Below are 18,010 nucleotides of genomic sequence, written 5' to 3'. Positions count from 1 at the left end.
ACACTGAAGTGTAAAGACAGAAGTTTAGCGCACACCTGAGTGGTACCTGGCATTTTCAACACAATGGTTGTCTGTGTTGCCAGAGGCACGGGAGGGTGAGGACCAACTTTAACTTTAATCTCTGTCCATCTACAGTTGATTCCACACAAAGTTTTAGCCCTCTGGATTATTAACAGTAAATATAACAAAAAAATGAAAATCACATTGCTGTGACTGTATTAATCAGGGGTTCTCAAAGTGGGGTCCGGGGCCCCCAAGGGTCCTTAAGGGGTTCCATGGGTCCACTTTAACATTGAAAATAATTAATTCACCTTAATCTCAACTTAATTCACCTTAATCTCATCCATAAATTACATACTGATTGAATATATGATTATTTTGGTAATGAATTTACTACACGTCTGGTAATAAAACCTTTATAACATAATTCTTGTCAAATGGGGTCTGTGGCTCAATTTGTGTCAGTTAAAGTCAAACTTCTGACACTTTTCTCATTTACAACTTCTTCAGCCTGCTTGACAATACCTGCAGACACTGACTCAGACTAAATAAATACAGGGCTTCTTTCGACTTGACCGTGTGTTGACCTCTCTGACCTCTTGCTCCTAATGAGGGACCCTCCCCCCTGCTGAAAACACGTCACCCTCCTCAGCAGCAGGTCTGAGACCCAGTTAGAGAAGCACTCTGACCCCTTACCCTGGACCGTATAACTTAGGTCTCCAGTGCACCTTGTCTAAATGAAGTTGATTGAAGGAGACAGAAGGTGGTGGAGAGTGCTGCAGACACAGCTCAGTTTGTGAACCAGCAGAAACACAGTAAACACACTAACACTTATATTATTATGATGACGATAATCATCATTGTAGCAAAATAATCATTAAATCCACAAGTGATAAGCTGTCGTACCTGTGTGTGTTACTGATGGTGGAGTATGTGAACTTTCTGTTCAGTGTGTCCTACGCTGCAGCCTTCATGGATCCACTTCCACGTGCAGGTATCCTCATGGTGGGAGTCCAGGTGTGTATCTCCTCCTCCGACCAGCCGCTGTGATCCATGCAGCTCAGGAGCTCCGAGCTCACAGCTGTGACTGTAATCCTGGCGCAGTAGAAAGTGCGGAGCTCGGTCACCACTGTGATTCCAGCGAGTTTGCTTTGACGCACTAAGACACTGGATGACAGAAAACAACCTCTGCTGCGCCCCCTGCCGGTACCAATGTGTGTGTCGAAGAGAGTGAGAGTGCAACAATAGTTCTCTCTCTCTCTCTCTCTCTCTCTCTCTCTCTCTCTCTCTCTCTCTCTCTCTCTCTCTCTCTCTCTCTCTCTCTCTCTCTCTCTCTCTCTCTCTCTCTCTCTCTCTCTCTCTCTCTCTCTCTCTCTCTCTCTCTCTCTCTCTCTCTCTCTCTCTCTCTCTCTCTCTCTCTCTCTCTCTCTCTCTCTCTCTCTCTCTCTCGTTTAGCAGTCAGGGAGTGCTTGAGAGTTAAAGATGAAAGAGGGGGTTGGACAGAGTTAAACAGTTTTCCAGAGCCTTGCACACAGTGACATGTTCAGATTGGAGTCACCTAAGCCGACCTAAGTTATTTAATGTATTACCTTCAGTGAGGACAATGTGGACAGCTCCAGGCAGCAGCTACAAAGGTGGACACTAAAGGGACTTGTCATAATCCCCATTGTATCACTATTGTCCATATTTTATAAAATCAAAGTTGTGAGGCTAACAAAGGTGACTGGAGTGAGTCCAAGTCATATCAGTGACACAAAGCTAAAGCGATGGTTTAAAAAAACCACTCAAACTTTCTGAGTTTACCCATCACAAGAAGAACCTGTTAGTGGGAAGCATTGCTCGCAAAGAAGAGAGGACAACAGAACAATGAACCCTAAACATTTAAGTCAATCTACTGCATGGCCTCACCCTAAGAAAAGCCACCTTCTGGAGTGGGCGTGTCAAGAGCCTAAACCCATAGAGATGGTGGGGTACTAAAGAGACTGTTACAACATAGGTCATTTTTATTTCCTTAATTTATTTCATGTTGTGCAGGTCTGATCCACAGTTAGAGAAAGTGCTTGTTTGAGGGTTTGCAAATTGTTCTACTGCCACCGTGAATGTTAAGGATGTCTATTCAATACAAATGCGAAAGATATAAACATTATTGTTCATCGTAAAGGTTTTTCACATGATGGCTTTATAATGGCTGATGAAATTAGCTCACTGACAATAATCTCCTGGAAAGACCTGATGTATGAAGGTTGTTCTATTCAATGTTCTATGTAGTGCTTTATAATCTACAACCTAAAGTCCAGGCTAAGTTCACAAAGGTACATTTAATTAAGTGGGTGCATATCACTCAACAGGGACAAAATTGGATAAGGTAAAGGCTTTTCTTTTATAATAGAAAGTGGAACATGGTTTGTTTGAAAGTCTCCTAATTTAAAAAGTGGTCTGAATGTTCTGCATGTACAGCCTAGAGCAGTAGAGTGTAATTATATGTATAGGCTGGGATTTTTTACTAAATTAATTAACTGGAAGAGTTGGTGCATTATTCTCTTTACCTCTTTGTTTCATTCAACAGAACAGAAACAGATCTATGTGAAGTGCAGTGGTTTAAGCTATGCAGCTCATTATAGCCATTGTCTAATTCTGGCTTGACAGTGGCTTCATTATGAATCTGTCATTATTGTAAAACCTGTGTGTCAATATGTTTCCAAATGTGAGTTTGTGTACTAACTTATAATACAGAGGGTATTTTATATAGAGTATATGTGTGTCTGCATGTATCTGTAGACAACTGGTCCCTCATGGATCATCCTAACTGGTTTAACCCCAATGTCGTCAAACAAATCTCAAGACTCAGAATTCATTAAGATGTTAAAGTGTGTTATGAACTCTGCCTCATTACGTGATGAATGAACTATGGTCATCAGACAAGATATGCATTGATCTGCCACTGGACATCTCACACAGGACAAACTATCCATCTATAAGTCACTTCAGCTGAATAAGGTCATTTTCACCAGTGCTATTATTGAAAGAGGATCAGCACTGCTGCCAAATCTGATGTTATCTTATCAACACTCATTCCTTGAATTGGCTGATTTATTAATAAGGACATTATATTGGCCAAGGTCAAAGGTCAACTTCAGTTTGAGCTCGTATTATTCTGTAAAAAATCTTTTCTGGCCACGATTCAACACCATAGTTTAGGAACAGAGGAGGTGATTGTGACTGGTTGGCAGAGGTGTACGACCGCAAGGCAGTAATTACATTTTTATGTTAAATAAAATCCAGATTTTGAAACCAGGGAAATAAATCCAGTTTCAGGTGGTTATGTTTTTTGTTTTTTTTGGAGGGCATGACTCACAATAAACAATGCACTCTGTTCATTCCAGGAGAAAGTAATAGTTGGTCCTGTGAGGTGGAACGAACTGGCAGCCACATCTCACTCAGGTTTATCAGAGGGTCGAGCACGTCAACACTGCAGCCTCCAAACCAGTGCTTAGGTTTATTGCTTGTCCTTCAACCAAACACGAATTGTGAAGATAATATTGCTCAGCCATCATCACTTGGTAAGTGAGTATTATAATATTATAATAAAGCTGCTCTCGTACACTGACCTCCTCTATGTGAACACAATTTATAAAACAGCTCTACTCTGTCTGCCAGCTCCTCTACCAATCTGCTCATTGGCCCGTTTTGTTCATTAATGGACGTGCCTTCAGTGTACGTGTGTGTACGTGTGTGTGTGTGTGTGTGTGTGTGTGTGTGTGTGTGTGTGTGTGTGTGTGTGTGTGTGTGTATTTAAGCCCTGAAATCACCAGAACTGCGTTGAACATACGTATTTGTTTGAGAAATAAATTATGTATAGATTTTATATCAAGATGGTTGCATACTTAAGGTCTCAACCTTGTATGCCTTGAACCGCTACCTTGAAATGAAAATTGAATTGAATTTAAATACCTCTGGCAAGGCTAATTGGCCACTTAATCAACACATTGCATGAACCATGTAGACAGAAATACTGCTGCAATATTTAAACATAGTCAAAATATCCATTCTTTGAAATTGTTGAATATTTGTTATCATACAGTAACTGAATTAAGATCAAGATCACAAAATCCCGATCATTATCTGGATCAGCACCAGATGTCAACTGTTTCCATACACATGCTTTATTATTTTTATATTTTTTAAGATATATTTTTTATATCTTAATTAATCAAATAATCAAATCAGCATGCTAACTTGCTTGATTTTGCAATGTCCATGTAAAGTATGAAAGGTTAACAGCTTAACAAATATGTAAGGTGGAGAAATAGATCATAAGCTGAGATACTCTCATGCACCTAGTCATTGAGCTCTAGATCACTGCCCTCCCTCTTTATAATGAACTAAAACAATTACTATATTTGAGCAGTAGTTTTATGGTGGACTACTGCTCACCAAGACATAAGGATTTCATGTCAAAGTGTTTAGCTGTGTGGTGCTACACTGTCCAGACTTCTTGACTTCTTTCCAGCGATGTGACACATTGTTCTTACGCTCTCCTTCTCTGCGTCTGCAGGCAGTCACCAGTTCATGGATTCCTTTGAGGCCAGACCCCCACCCCCCACGATGTTGACAGCCACAAAACAACAACATGTGTCAGCACTAAGCAATGTTGTTTATGAGAGGTGCTAAAAATACATTTGTCAAAGTTTTTTTGCACGAGATCTTCAGGGGAAAAAACCTCCATATAAGCTGACTACTGCAGTAATACTCTCTGTACTGCATTTAGCTTTTTGTCCTCTAATTCAGATAAACTGGTTTGATGAAGAGATATTGTATTTAGCTATTTTACAGGAGCAAAAAACATATTTTGTTGTGGGAAGACGTGCGAGTTTATGGCCAACACATTTCCAAAAGATTGAATATTCTTATGTCAACCACCATCCAACTGAAATAGGTAGGTATTGTGGTGTAGTGCTAATGTCTGAGCAAACTGCTGAAAATACTGAAATAAGGAAGGGGACCATCCAAAAGTCTGGCTTGGGTTTATCGTTTGAATTTTCTTGAGACCGTTGATGTCTTTAACATCAACTTAAACATTCACTGATTAATGGAAGAATACATTGAGAGTTACTGGTCACTGATGCTATTGAAAACTAGAGTAGAAAAGTAGAAAAAGAAGAAAGAAAAACTTTTAACATACAACCTGATGCTCTTGTCTTCTTTGAATTTAGATTCCCTCGAGCAAGGCATTGATCTCCAGTGGAGTGGATGACATTGGACAGAAGTACTTGTCAACCACTGAGCAGGTGTGCATGTGTGTGTAGCCACTTAACACTTCATCCCTCGGCGGTTACTCTTCCAGGCCGGTGCTGTGTTCTCATGCCTGACTAAATAAGGGTTAAGAAATTATTTTCTGGTTGGTTTGAGTGAGGGCAACAGGGACAGGTGATGAGGAACTGGTGCAGCGACTGTGCCTTCAGGGACATTCCAGTCTGAGCTCACGCCCCCCCAGAGGACCCTGCATGGTTCCTGGACCTACAATACGCACACACACACACAGCCTCGGCCTCATGGGAGACCAGTGGTGGTGAGGTGTGAAAATGTTCTAAGTCAAATCGCCCAATAAAGGAACCAGAAGAGATGAAATTACATAGTTTTGAGGTGGACTCATGTTTGGGGAACAGGAGGATCCTTGGACAGAGGGAAAACACTGCTGATCTGGACTGATTTGAAGCCCGATCTCTACAGAAAAGACAATTCTAGAAGTAAAAATTACTACCCTGCTGTATTCCTTCATCAGCAAGTGTAGTCTCAGTCCATTTACTTGTCCCTGATATATTAAATTAACAAAAATATGAGGTCACTGCGACCTTTGTCGTCTGACCACCGAATCAATTCATCTTTAAGTGACAGCTTGTAATAATTTGAAGAAATTCCTTACAGACAGACTTGAGATATCATTTTCAAGAGGCCAAAGACATAATTTGTGAGGCCATCGTGACCTTTGGACACCGAATCTTATCAGTTCATCCTTGAGTCCAAATATACATTTGTGCCAGATTCGAAAGTATTCTCTCGAAGCATTGTTAGGATAACATGGTCACATACATTTTTTGTGTGCTTTTTAAGGTAAAGAACTACGTAGAATTTGGACTTTTGATGTACAACATCTTATCAGTTCATCCTTGTGTCCAACTGAATGTTTGTACCAAATTTTAAGACATTACCTGAAGGCCTTCTTGAGATATCGTGTTAACAAGAATGGGACGGATGGATGGACGATATATACCCAAGTCCCTCCGCCGTCGAGGCATAAAAAACAATCATATGAATCATATACACAACCTGTGTTATTACAGAATTGTTTAATTCTAAGTACAATACAGAAAATAAGTGGTAAACAAGAAACTCCTTGTCCTCGTTTGTGCCCTTCTTTTTACATCAAGCAGGAGAAAGTGAGAGATTGATGCATAACACAAGATTTGAGACAGGAAAATCATTCTAGTCTCGACAAAAGAGACACTGGTCATTTTCAGCAGATGACAGTCATGGTGAGGAGGGGTCATTCAGAAGGCTTTTAAAGTGCAGAAGATGCTCCGTGAGGACCACATTGCACAGTGAGTCCTTTATTCACTTTCTTCAAGTATGTCGCTGCTCTAAGCACAGAAGAATCAGACTGTTTTTTTAGTGAAAATCTACATTCAAATCAAGACGCCTTCGTCATCGCCACTTCTTTAGACATGTTTAAAACAATCTAAGTCTTAAGGAAGAGTTTCCCACACACCGGGCACCCTCAGCTTTCAAAGATTTTAATAACTGATAAAGTCGCTAAGTGATGATGTATTAGAGATGGCGTTTTAAGAGTGAGCGCTGGAGGCCCCGGGTAAAACTATGTCCACGTGTTCATGTGTGTGTTTGAGTGATCTCAGAGTGAAACTTTGGTCCTCTTCACTTGGTGTCAGAGAGTTTTGCAAGGCTGGCTTGGCGGAAGGCCGCTCGGTCCCTCATCTCCAACACAGAGTCTCTCACCATCTCTGCAAACATGGAGGGCCAGAGCTTATGAAGAGCTTCGCCCTTCAGGTTTGTGTCTGATGCCCTTTGGACCAACTCCTGGAGGTACTGCTCTATCATGGTGGAGCGCTCCGACGACTCCGCTGTGCTCTCCTGTCAGGGAAGGAAAAGCAAGTCATTTATGTTGTTTTGTTCTGACTGTTGTAATAACTTTACTGTAATAACAGAAAATAACAAAATATCTTTGGCAACTTTTTCAAAAAGTTTGGATGAAGAACATTTGATCTTATTGACAATGGGTCAAATGTGCACTTATTAGATTAATCATTGTTTAAATATAGCTATTACATGTTTATTAAAGTGGAAAAGTACGATATCAGTTCTTTAGAATGTCAACATTCGTGTGCAAAAGTAATGTTAAAAATGTTTTGACAGCATCCAACTTATGCTTTCAAGGTCAGATGATGTGTGTTCCAGATTATACATTAATGGAGTGAGTGATGATAAAAAGTTCAGTCTATGTTTAGACTAATCCTGGTCAAGACAATATAGTTTGTTTTGTTTCATGTTTCCCTTGAAATTGGCCTCAACTCCGGTCCTACATGCTCTGCATTAAGTATTTACCCCTCTTTTTCATAAATATAGCTTCACCTGTCATCTTCATTGAAAAGATAGAATATGTCTAAAAATGATCATCTTCTGGCACAAGCAACAGCTTCCAAATATTGTACAACATAGAGAAACCTGAGAGTAGAAAATTAAATCCGATTGCAACTGCATTAGCTCTGCTGATGCTTTCCATCTTAAAAAATGTCAGAGGCAGTAAAATGCATACAAAACAAAATGAAGCCTTAATCAACCATAATCCCAAATCCCCTGGATTTATCGTTGAAGGAAGAGATTCCAAAAATTGGTGTCTGGAGTTTATTTATTTCTTTTTGTTTTGAGTGTGTAGTTTCCATTCGTCAGCAAAAGTTTAGTGTCATCGATGGAAGCTTGACTTTTAGGAAATTCACGCAGTAAAGCCAATTTTGTCTCTTTGATCCATGAGGATATAATCAAATGTATTAAATACATAAAATTCACATAACAATATAGTTTTGCTCAACCGAACTATTTGCATAAGGAATACTGCAGTGGAACATAGAAATGGTTTTAACAATAAATCACAATAAAGTAGTATAGAAAGGGAAATCATGCGACACTGGGCACTTTATTAGGAACACCTTAGACCCACTTATTCACACAATTATCCAATCAATAAAACGTGTCAGTGCGGTACATAAAATACTGCAGTTAGAGGTCAGGAGCTTCACATCACACATCAGGACAGGGATATGTGAACACAGTGGTTTTGATCATGCATAATTTGGGCATCTGTGGATCATAAGGGGGAGAGGGTTGTCCACTAACCAGAGGCACCTCTAGTATGCATTCTGAAGTTTCCTTGGGCAAGATACTGAACTCTCACTTGACAACTGTGCTGACAGTGTATGAGTGATGTATGAAAAGCGTTGTATGAAGGAGAGCTCGAATGGTTGAATGTCACTTGTAACTAGTGAATTGCGTTGAGATGTCGATAAGACATGCACATTTTCGTGTTTTACATAACTCTATGTCTTGTTTACTGAGAATATTGCAAAAATGAAAAAAACATCCAGTGAGTGGTATTTCTGCAAATGGAAACACCTTGTTGATGAGAGCAGTCAGAGGAGATTGGCAAGGCTGGTGGAGCTGAAAGTCGACAGTAACTCATTCTCTTTAACTGTAGATAGCAGAAGAGCATCTCAGAATGAGCAACGTGTCGAGGCAGATGTGCTAAAACAGCAGAAGAGCAAGTCAGGAGCCGCTCCTGTCAGCCAACAACAGAAATCTGAGGCAAAACTGGACAATTGAAGATTTGAACTATGAATCTAGATTGGTTGGGCAAAATTCAGCTTTAATCCATCAACATAAACTGCCTTGTGCTAGGGTTAGGGTTAGAGGGACAGTTGAGGCTGGTTAAGATGGCACATTATTATGAACGTGTGCTTTCCTTCATGGCCATCATTTATCAATCTTCTAATGCAGAGGTCTTCAACAGGGGGTCCGCGACCCCTAGGGGGTCCGCGGAGGTACTGCAGGGGGTCGCAAAATCTTTGGCTGATTAGACAACTTTTTTTAATTTGTTCAACTTTTTTTCCCCCAAATTTTCAAGAAAATTTTCCCCATAAATTTAAATGTCATTTACATGCATCCAAAATTTTGTGAGGCTGATATGACCCTCTGCCTGACAACCTCCATCCGTCCAAGATTAGATAAGTTGTGTGCTACCCATCAGGGTCCGAGATCTCACTAATGTGGGCGTATGTTTGCCATCCACAGATGGCTTGAGGATTCACTGTCTCTTCTACATGCATGTTTAAAATAAAAACATGAATCTGTGTATTACTTTAATAGCTCAGTATGTTTATAAATGGCAAGATGTATGTTTATAAATGGCAGTGGCATGGCCACCCTGTACGTTTCACGTGTTTGAATTAAAAACATGAATAAATGAACCCTTGTAATATTTGATAAGCTTAGTATTGATTGCACAATAACAGGGTAGCTATGTTTATACAAGGCACTAGGCCCAGTTTAATATAAAACTCAATTTTATACTGTATATATATATATATATGTAGTAGGGGGTCCCTGCTCCATCTCTTGCCCAGTTTGGGGGTCCTTGGCCTGAAAAACGTTGAAGACCCCTGTTCTAATGAATTCATCCAACATGATAATGCTCCATGTCACAAAGCAGAAGTCTCAAACTGGTTTTACAAACATGACAATGAGTTCAGCGACCTCGGTGCCCTCCCCAGTAGATGTGAATACAGCAGAATCTTTGTGGTAGAAGCAGAGATTGGCAGCTTGAATGTGCAGCTGATAAAATCCAGTTAATGATGAGATGCAGTCGTGTCAACATGGAGCAAGATATCAGAGGAAAGTTTCCAGCATCTTGTGGAATCCATGCCACCAAGCCAAGGGAGGCCCTACCCTGTGTCAGTATGGTGTTTCTGATTAAGTGCTTTGTGAGTGTACGTGGTGTTGACAAAGTAAAATTCTGCAACACAATTCTGGTGGAACAGCAGCCGCGGGGAGAATACTGTTCATCAAGAGTTCTTTACAGGTCCATCCATCCATTTTCTAGCCACTTATCAGGGCTTGGATGGTGGATGTGGCAAAGTTGGGTATCCCAGACATCTCCTCCATGTTGGGTGTGCCCTGTAAACCTCCCAAGGAAGGCACACAGGAGGCTGAACCACCTCAACTGTCCCCTTTCGACGCGGTGGAGCAGCTGTTCTAACCCGACCACCCTACTGATGTCTGAACTCCTCACGCTATCTCTATGGCTGAGCCAAGCAACCCCATAGAAAAGGATAATTTCGGCCACTTGTATTCACGACCTGGTTCTTCTGATCCCTAAGAGCTTGTGACCATAAGCAAGGGTTGAAACATAGATTGCTCCTCTTCGCTATTACAGTCCAATCAAATGACTGCATTACTGCTGACACTGAACAAACCCATTTGTCCATCTCGTGCTACATAATGTCCTCACGCCTGAACAAGACTGTGAGCTGTTGTAGGAACTAACTCTAGAATTTGTAGAGCACAATTTGGGTTGATGCGCCAATCGAACTTGTAACTTAAATCTGTTTCAAGAGTTGTTGCAGTCTCTCAAACCACTGGGGTGGTGTTATTAACACAGGACTGACCTCAGGGCTCTCTGCACTGCAGTCTCTGCTGGGGTAGTTGAACAGCGCTCTGCTCAGGCCTTCTCCCAGGAGCTTCCCGTTGTCTCGCAGATCCTCCGGACTGAGCCCCGGCCGCCGCCCTCGCCCCTCCAACAGGAACTGCAGCTGACGCTTCCTTGATGAAGATGAAGAGAGACGGAGAGATCAGTGAATCAGACACATAAGAGACACACAGAAACCTGGGAGGAAACAGTGGCAGCAAGTCAGTAACACCAAGATAATAAAGGTGTTCTTGTGTCCATCAAATAACACTCTCACTTTAGGGTCAATTCTTCCAAAAAAGAGGATAGCAATCAAACTTTGGCTGAACAAAATATAAATAATTTTTCCTCAGAAAATATTTATATGTTGGTCTATTAATTGCAGTCTTATCACTCAGAAGCAGGATGTGGACACTTAAAGCAGTAGTGTCATCTCATGTGATACACTACTGCACCAACATGTTCCACAGGCTGGTGCCAGGATGCTGAAATAGTCTCTCTGGAGGAGGCTGCAGGCAAACATTCCATATGGGATAAGACAGTTTGTAAAGTGTGTGTGCGTGTGTGTGTATGTGTGTGTGTGTGTGTGTGTGTGAGTGTGAGAGAGACAGAGAGAGAGAGAGAGAGGCTCACACATTACACTGACTATCAAGGTGAAATGCGCTAATGCAAAGCAGAACCCTGTGTGTATATGTGTGTGTGTGTGTGTGTTGTAACACTTCACAATGTCTGATGCAAACCCTGGGACTTTACTTGTCTTCCCTGTGGCTGTGAGCCAAGACTTAACATCATATGTCACTTGCTGACTGAGCATTGCAGACAAAGAGCCAATGAGGTCTATTTAAAGGTCCTGTGCAATATAGTGGCCTTTTGTATAATATGATGTTTTAAGCAACATGCGCATTGAGCAATACAGTGGGAGCATTCAGTAAAAAAGATCTTGTGATGTCTTCTCTTCAGTGGGGACGGATGACATTTGAGATAGAAGAAAAACATTAGCTCTTCTCATTGACATCATGTGAACAAGGTCAAGACATCAACTGAAGTAGAAAATATTTCTATGATGAAAATCTCCTCCACCAAAGAGATTATGTTTTCATCTGTGTTTTTTTTTTATATGTGCAAATAAACTGAAACCAGAGAACAAAGTCTGCAGCAGGAAGGTTTTATAGGGGTAAGACTTCAAATCTAACAGCATTTAGTGAGACAAATGGATATAATTGACTTTCAGGGAGGTGATTCTACATGCAGCAAACTGTGATTAAGATTTCAACACTGATGAAAATAATCCTTAGCCTTGGGCTGTTTGTGTATTATCTATTCATAACACAGTGTCAATGAATCAGGGTGAGATACAGTGAGGAATTAGAGGTCCTAGTGTTCACAAGTTCATTTTCGACATGATTCTGACAGTAAGTGAGGACACTGAAGCTCAGTCACTGCTGTACTTTTCAACAATAAGTGATGAGAGGGTTTAATGAATTGTGTTTATATTTTATGCAGAATGCACTTCCCTTTTTTTTTGCAACACTGAAATCCTCATATTCTCCTGCACATTATTGTGATTATGTCAATCACAATGGAACGTACTAAGGGATCCACATGTTCTCTTAACCTTTCAGATGATTCAACCTCGAAAGGTCCCAATTTTTCGGTAAACTTATACAAAATAGTAAAATAATTTTGTCTTTTTCTAAGATGCGTTCTAGTGCGTGACAAATTCAGTGGATTTTTTTTTTGCTTCGTGAGGATGTTTTTCATTGACCGGCAGTGACAGCTCTCAATAGTTTTTGGCTGGGGAGAGGGAGGAATGTTTGTGTGGAAGTGCCAAATACCCACCCTTACCCTGAGACACATAGTCTGAATCTCCTGGCTCCTCAGTGCCTCCTCAGTGCCATACTGTGCATGCACATGCATGCACAGTAGCATACGCACTCATAAGCTGTAACTCTTTATGAATCCCCACATTCTTTGAATGTTTAACGCGAATACACACAGTCCAGGACCCAGCACTCACCTGTCATTAAATTGTGGTTAATGTTACATAATGCTTTAGAGTCTCAGATCAAGTTCTCACCTGGACTCCTCCAGTAGCAGCAGGAGCCGATAACGTGGAGTTTCCGTGGCTGCTATGTGACCCAAGGTTCCAAACACACGCTCAGCAGCGATCACATCATTCATGGTCACCTGAGGCAGACACACACATGGATTAAGAGGCAAAATCCTCAGATGGGTCATTCCAAAACCTATTGGATCCTAGTTTAAGTTTGGAAACAGTAGAATATTAGCATGCCATTTTGAGAGAAACACTTTACGACTTAGATGAAACATTCAGTATCATTCTTTATCTATACTGCCAGTTATCCTAGCGGCAAGCAATGGACACAGCATGAGTGTCTGTCAGACTGCAGATAGCAAAATCCCCCTACCAGAAGTGCTAAAGCTAACACACCATATTTAAATGGATTAATCCAAACAAAAACTTAAGTCTGATAAGACAATTTGCCACTCCAGGGGATGTGCTGTGTCCAACTATTATTTGTCTGGGACCACTTGCCAGGCAGTCCCATAAGAACCCTGGAATAATTCAGCACATAACCTCCTATCATTTCTTTAACGATTTAACTAATGATATTTAGCATGCTAATTAATCATCTAAAAAAAAAGTGCTGTGACAAATGAGCATATTTTCAAATCATTCATTGAACCTTTACATTTGCATTTACAACATTTTTGCTTCAATTAAACATATTAAACAATCAAGACACCTTTATGTAAGACATGTCAAAATAAATGTAACATCTATAATTAAGAGTGAAATTCATAGCAGGTGACTATATTTGTTTCCAGCATGCCAGCAGGAGGGCTGAAGAAATAATCTATCTGCTCCTCACCTCGTGGCCATTGATCTTCAGCAGGTTAAGGTGGTGGAGGCGGTAGATGACGAAGGAGCGCCACAGAGCCAGACCGACCACGGGGTTTCCCTCCGGGTGAATGGTCAGCTGATCCAGACGCCTCACCTGAGCCAGGGCTGCCAGCTGCGCCAGGCGGCTGATGTTGGTTTCCAGGAAGATCAGGTGCTGTGGCGGAAGCAACCAGTCAGATTTCGGAGGAGCAGAAGAGCAGTATATAGTTCTCTTTGTTTTTACTGTCTGAGTTGATCATGGTACAGACTGTCACAGTGAATCGTTAAAGTCATGGATGCTGCTGAACAACTGTGAGGGGCTTTGGAAAAAGTTCCACTTAATTGCATGTTACATATAATTCCAAATTCTTTCACCACTTCTTCTAGTTTGGTGATAAATCATATTTAGTGTGTGAGAGAGGTGAAAATAAAAAAGCACACGATTTCTGGGGGAATTTTAACATCATGCCATGGGTAATTCTATGTGACTGGTGCCCTCACCGATAGATTGGGGAACTTGACCCTTATACGTGGCAGTGTCGGTACGATGGCGTCAAGGCTGATGTAGCGGAAGGTTATCACGGTGACAGCACCGGCGGTCTGAACTCCCCATCCCCTCTCCAGGGCCTCCAGGGCTCCAAGTCCAAACAAACGCAGGGTGTCTCCATCCAGCTCCACTAGGTGACAGTCAGATAGGGACAAGCTCTGAACGCTGCTGCTCCCTGATTCCACAAGCCTGCAGAACACACACAGAGAAGAATACTTAAATCAAAATAACTGCATAACACTCGGTGGTCTAGTCAATGTCCTATTTGTGTTGCCTAACTGATTCCTTTTCTAAAGTGCCCTTCCTTGATAAGAGAGTCGCGAGAGTTGAGAATCTTGGCGAGTCTCAAGGAGACATAAACTCCTCGGCCGAGCCCATGTGCTCAGCCTTCTGGGTCTGCTGACACTCAGAGGACTTCTCAGCATAGCAGGGCATCAGATGGCTACTGGCTGCACAGTACCCAACGCTGATCATTTTGGGCTCAGTCTGCCAACTAACTAATCACCCCTATTCATATTTCACACCCTTCCAATCTCGCTGCAACAGAAAGCCATGGTGGTTAGACGACTAATCCTTTGATTGCAGAACTCTAATCCGAGATTCTTGTTGAGACCAATCTTCATAAAGTATGTGTGTGAGTGGTGTATTCGGAGACAGAATTCTGAGTCCGGGACAGAGAGACAAAGGTGCATACCTCCACCAGGGCCCAACCTTTAATCAAAACTGCACCAAATTTCACACACTCAGACTGAAGGGTTTAGCCTGGAAGAACAACCAATTAACAGAAAAAATGAAATTCCTGCATTACAAAACTTACCTCAGTAAAAAGAGGTAAAGAACTGTTTGTGTGCCTCTGACTAATAAATTACTATACATGACATCGTTAGATGATTAATATTGAAGCATCAGTGTATGAGCAGTATGTTACTGTTATAGTTACTGGTGGCTGAGCTGGTTTGAACTACTTTACATACAGGGACACCAGATAACGCACATTGAACAATGAGCTGTAATTTAACAGCTGGTATTAAATATTCACGTTAAAGTAACTAATATGTAAGCATGTAATACATGAGTTGGTCCAAACATGATGGTCCAAATGGGGTTTTATCCCATTTTATTTATTGTCACAAAAGAGCAGAAAAGCAGCAAACCCTCCCAACTGAGAAGCAAGAGAGTTTGGTAGATTCAGGTGATGGTCTTGTCTTTAACACCAACGTGACACAACACTGACATCTGGGTTTTGGTTGATGATAATTGGCCTCAAGTCAGTTTACTTATTCAATCATGTGTAAAAGACAGGTAAATGGTCCTGAGCCTCAGGAGATGGAAGAGTGCAGGACCACAAAGCTTTTTTGCGAGTGTGTGTGTGTGTTTTTCATAAGCAAAAGTCAATAACTTCTTGAGGTCGTAGTGCGTTTTGTTGTGTACTGACAAGATTAATTTGTGCCTCGTTTTGATTTGTAATATTTCCCCCGAAGATTATTTAAAAGTTACTGAACTCTGAGGCACAAATTAATCTTGTCAGACCGAATCAACACATCATCCAGAACAGTGTTGCCATAGTTACTTTGAAAAAGTAACTTAGTTACTTTACAAGTTACTTGATTTTAAAAGTAACTAAGTTAGATTACAAGTTACTTGATTTTAAAAGTAACTAAGTTAGATTACAAGTTACTTTATTAGTTACATTCAGCAGCTGCCGACAACACCCCCGCCGCCTCAACATAAAAATGACAACCGGTTTGGCCAACACTAACTTTATTAGACACCGCCGGAGGCCCCCCCCCGCGCGAACGGAGGGTTCCCCTAACGGGCGCTGTAGCTGAGGTGATCCGCGAGAAGAGCCCGACACACGTCCAGAGTCGCTGTCGCCGACCGTCGTACCCGGTCCCCTCCAACCGGTCCCCGCCTTCCGCAGCGCCGACGGACACCGCCCCGCGGCATACTATAAGGAAAGCCCCCGCACCGCGGACGAGCACCTCCCCCCCTAAAAAAACGTCGAGGAGTGCCGCACACCGAGCCTCCGGCGGCGTGGTGAGGAGGGCGACGGGGCGACTGCTCCCCCAGCCTCAGGACGTGCCCAGCGGGCTAACCACAAATACCGAAATAGTAACGCAAGGTGACTTGGACAAGTAACTTTAATCTGATTACTGGTTTGGAAATAGTAGAGCGTTAGATTACTCGTTACTGAAAAAAGCGGTCAGATTAGAGTAACGCGTTACTAAGTAGCGCGTTACCGGCATCACTGATCCAGAATAACCATGTGATAAAGCCTGAATCACTCTTAACAAACCAGTGACTGACAGGGAATGTCCCACACAGTCTTAGTATAGTATTGACACATATCTTATCAGTCAACAGAATAATAAGCTCTTGAGCAGTGACCGCAGCTACAAAAGTAGAAACACGTACATAAATGATTGAAGATGACTGAACTCCTACAGATAATGAAACGTGCATTTGAACGGAAACAACAATGACTACAAGAAAGGAAACCAAACCAAGAACTGTTTCCTCTTACGAGCACACACATGGACAGAAACATGGTACTTGGCTGGAACTAGAGGAGGAGGCATCAGACACTGAAAGGAAATTAACTCGTCAGGATATGCCACTCCTCCGAGATGTCGGACTGGCAAAGGCAGAAAATCAGAGGGAGTGGGAGCCGTGCAGGACATGGAGGGTGACATGTAGATAAGTCACATAAAGAATGGGAGTAACTTCTGCTTGCCTGGAAATGCGCCATCAACACACTCTGCACATTGTTCCCAGTAATCACAACGAAAAGCTGCCAGGGGCCCTGCATACCCTCCTGACAAGAACCCAGCAACAAACACTGAGAGAAGAAGTGAACAAGTGGGGAAGACAGGGCAAAGAATCTGTCACAATTACATGGATCCTGCTGCGGCCTATTGGTGTCAGGATGTAATTCAATTAGAGATCCCTCACCTAATCCTACAGCCCTTAAGGATTGCTGCCTGCCTATATGTCGCCCATTAAAAAAGAGGTTGGCCATCTCTCGACAACTTAGTAATAGCCTTAATACTCCGTAGTGGTGATGTGTATGAAACATTACTCTCGGAGCTGAAACAGAATTTCATAATTTCCGCATTAAAAAGTGAAATGGTTCAACTGATACAGATGCAATTATTATCATACAATCAGCATACAACAGGGCAACAAAATAAACTGGTTCACGGATTCATAAGATAAACAATTCAGTGATACGAGATCAAATGAAACTTCAAACTGGGGATTTAAACTTAATACCAAGACAAATAAAGTATAAACTCAAAGTTAGACAGGATGAGCGGATGTTAAGAAGGGATTTCAAAGATGTCGCTGACTCGGGTAGATCCAGAGCCTTGGGGCCCTGACAGCAAAAAGCTGTGTTGTAAGTAGTGAGCCTTGCAAATTGACCAGCCTGTTGCTGTGAATGTGTGTTTCTGAACTACATGGTTTCTGAAGCCGCTGTTCTCCATCTAAAGCACCACCCTCCGTTAAATGAATGAATGAAAATTGCAAAGCCCTCTCCATCTCCCCACACAATGACCATCTTCCTTCAATACAACAAAGGAATAAACTTTGGGCTGAAACACAGTCAAAGTTAGGCAGTGACACAAGCTTAATGTTATATAATCCTTTGTAGGATGACAGTGATCCTGTCATGATTCCCTTTATTCTTATTCTAATGTATCAACAAACTGAAGCTGCTAATGGTGAGCACAGCTATCATCAAATATTTCCTTAATAAACAGCCACCTAATTAATCCCATCTACCCAAGTAGGCACCCACCATGACATC

The 18,010-nt window shown here is 41.7% G+C and overlaps 1 protein-coding gene across 1 annotated transcript in view; it reads right to left on the bottom strand.

Moving 5' to 3' along the window:
* Window positions 1–6,330: 6,330 nt before the first annotated feature.
* Window positions 6,331–18,010, bottom strand: part of LOC128438618 (leucine-rich repeat-containing protein 49) — a 36,118-nt gene continuing 24,438 nt past the window's right edge. The window contains exons 14-18 of the mRNA XM_053421231.1: window positions 14,157–14,391; window positions 13,645–13,830; window positions 12,828–12,937; window positions 10,731–10,884; window positions 6,331–7,146 (exon numbers count right to left, since the gene is read on the bottom strand). Coding sequence (XP_053277206.1) covers window positions 6,931–7,146; window positions 10,731–10,884; window positions 12,828–12,937; window positions 13,645–13,830; window positions 14,157–14,391 — 901 coding nt within the window. The 3' untranslated portion in view covers window positions 6,331–6,930. The remainder of the gene's footprint in view (window positions 7,147–10,730; window positions 10,885–12,827; window positions 12,938–13,644; window positions 13,831–14,156; window positions 14,392–18,010) is intronic.

Source organism: Pleuronectes platessa, chromosome 1 (assembly GCF_947347685.1).
Source record: "Pleuronectes platessa chromosome 1, fPlePla1.1, whole genome shotgun sequence".
Lineage (NCBI taxonomy): Eukaryota > Metazoa > Chordata > Actinopteri > Pleuronectiformes > Pleuronectidae > Pleuronectes > Pleuronectes platessa.
This window is presented reverse-complemented; position numbering and strand designations above follow the sequence as displayed.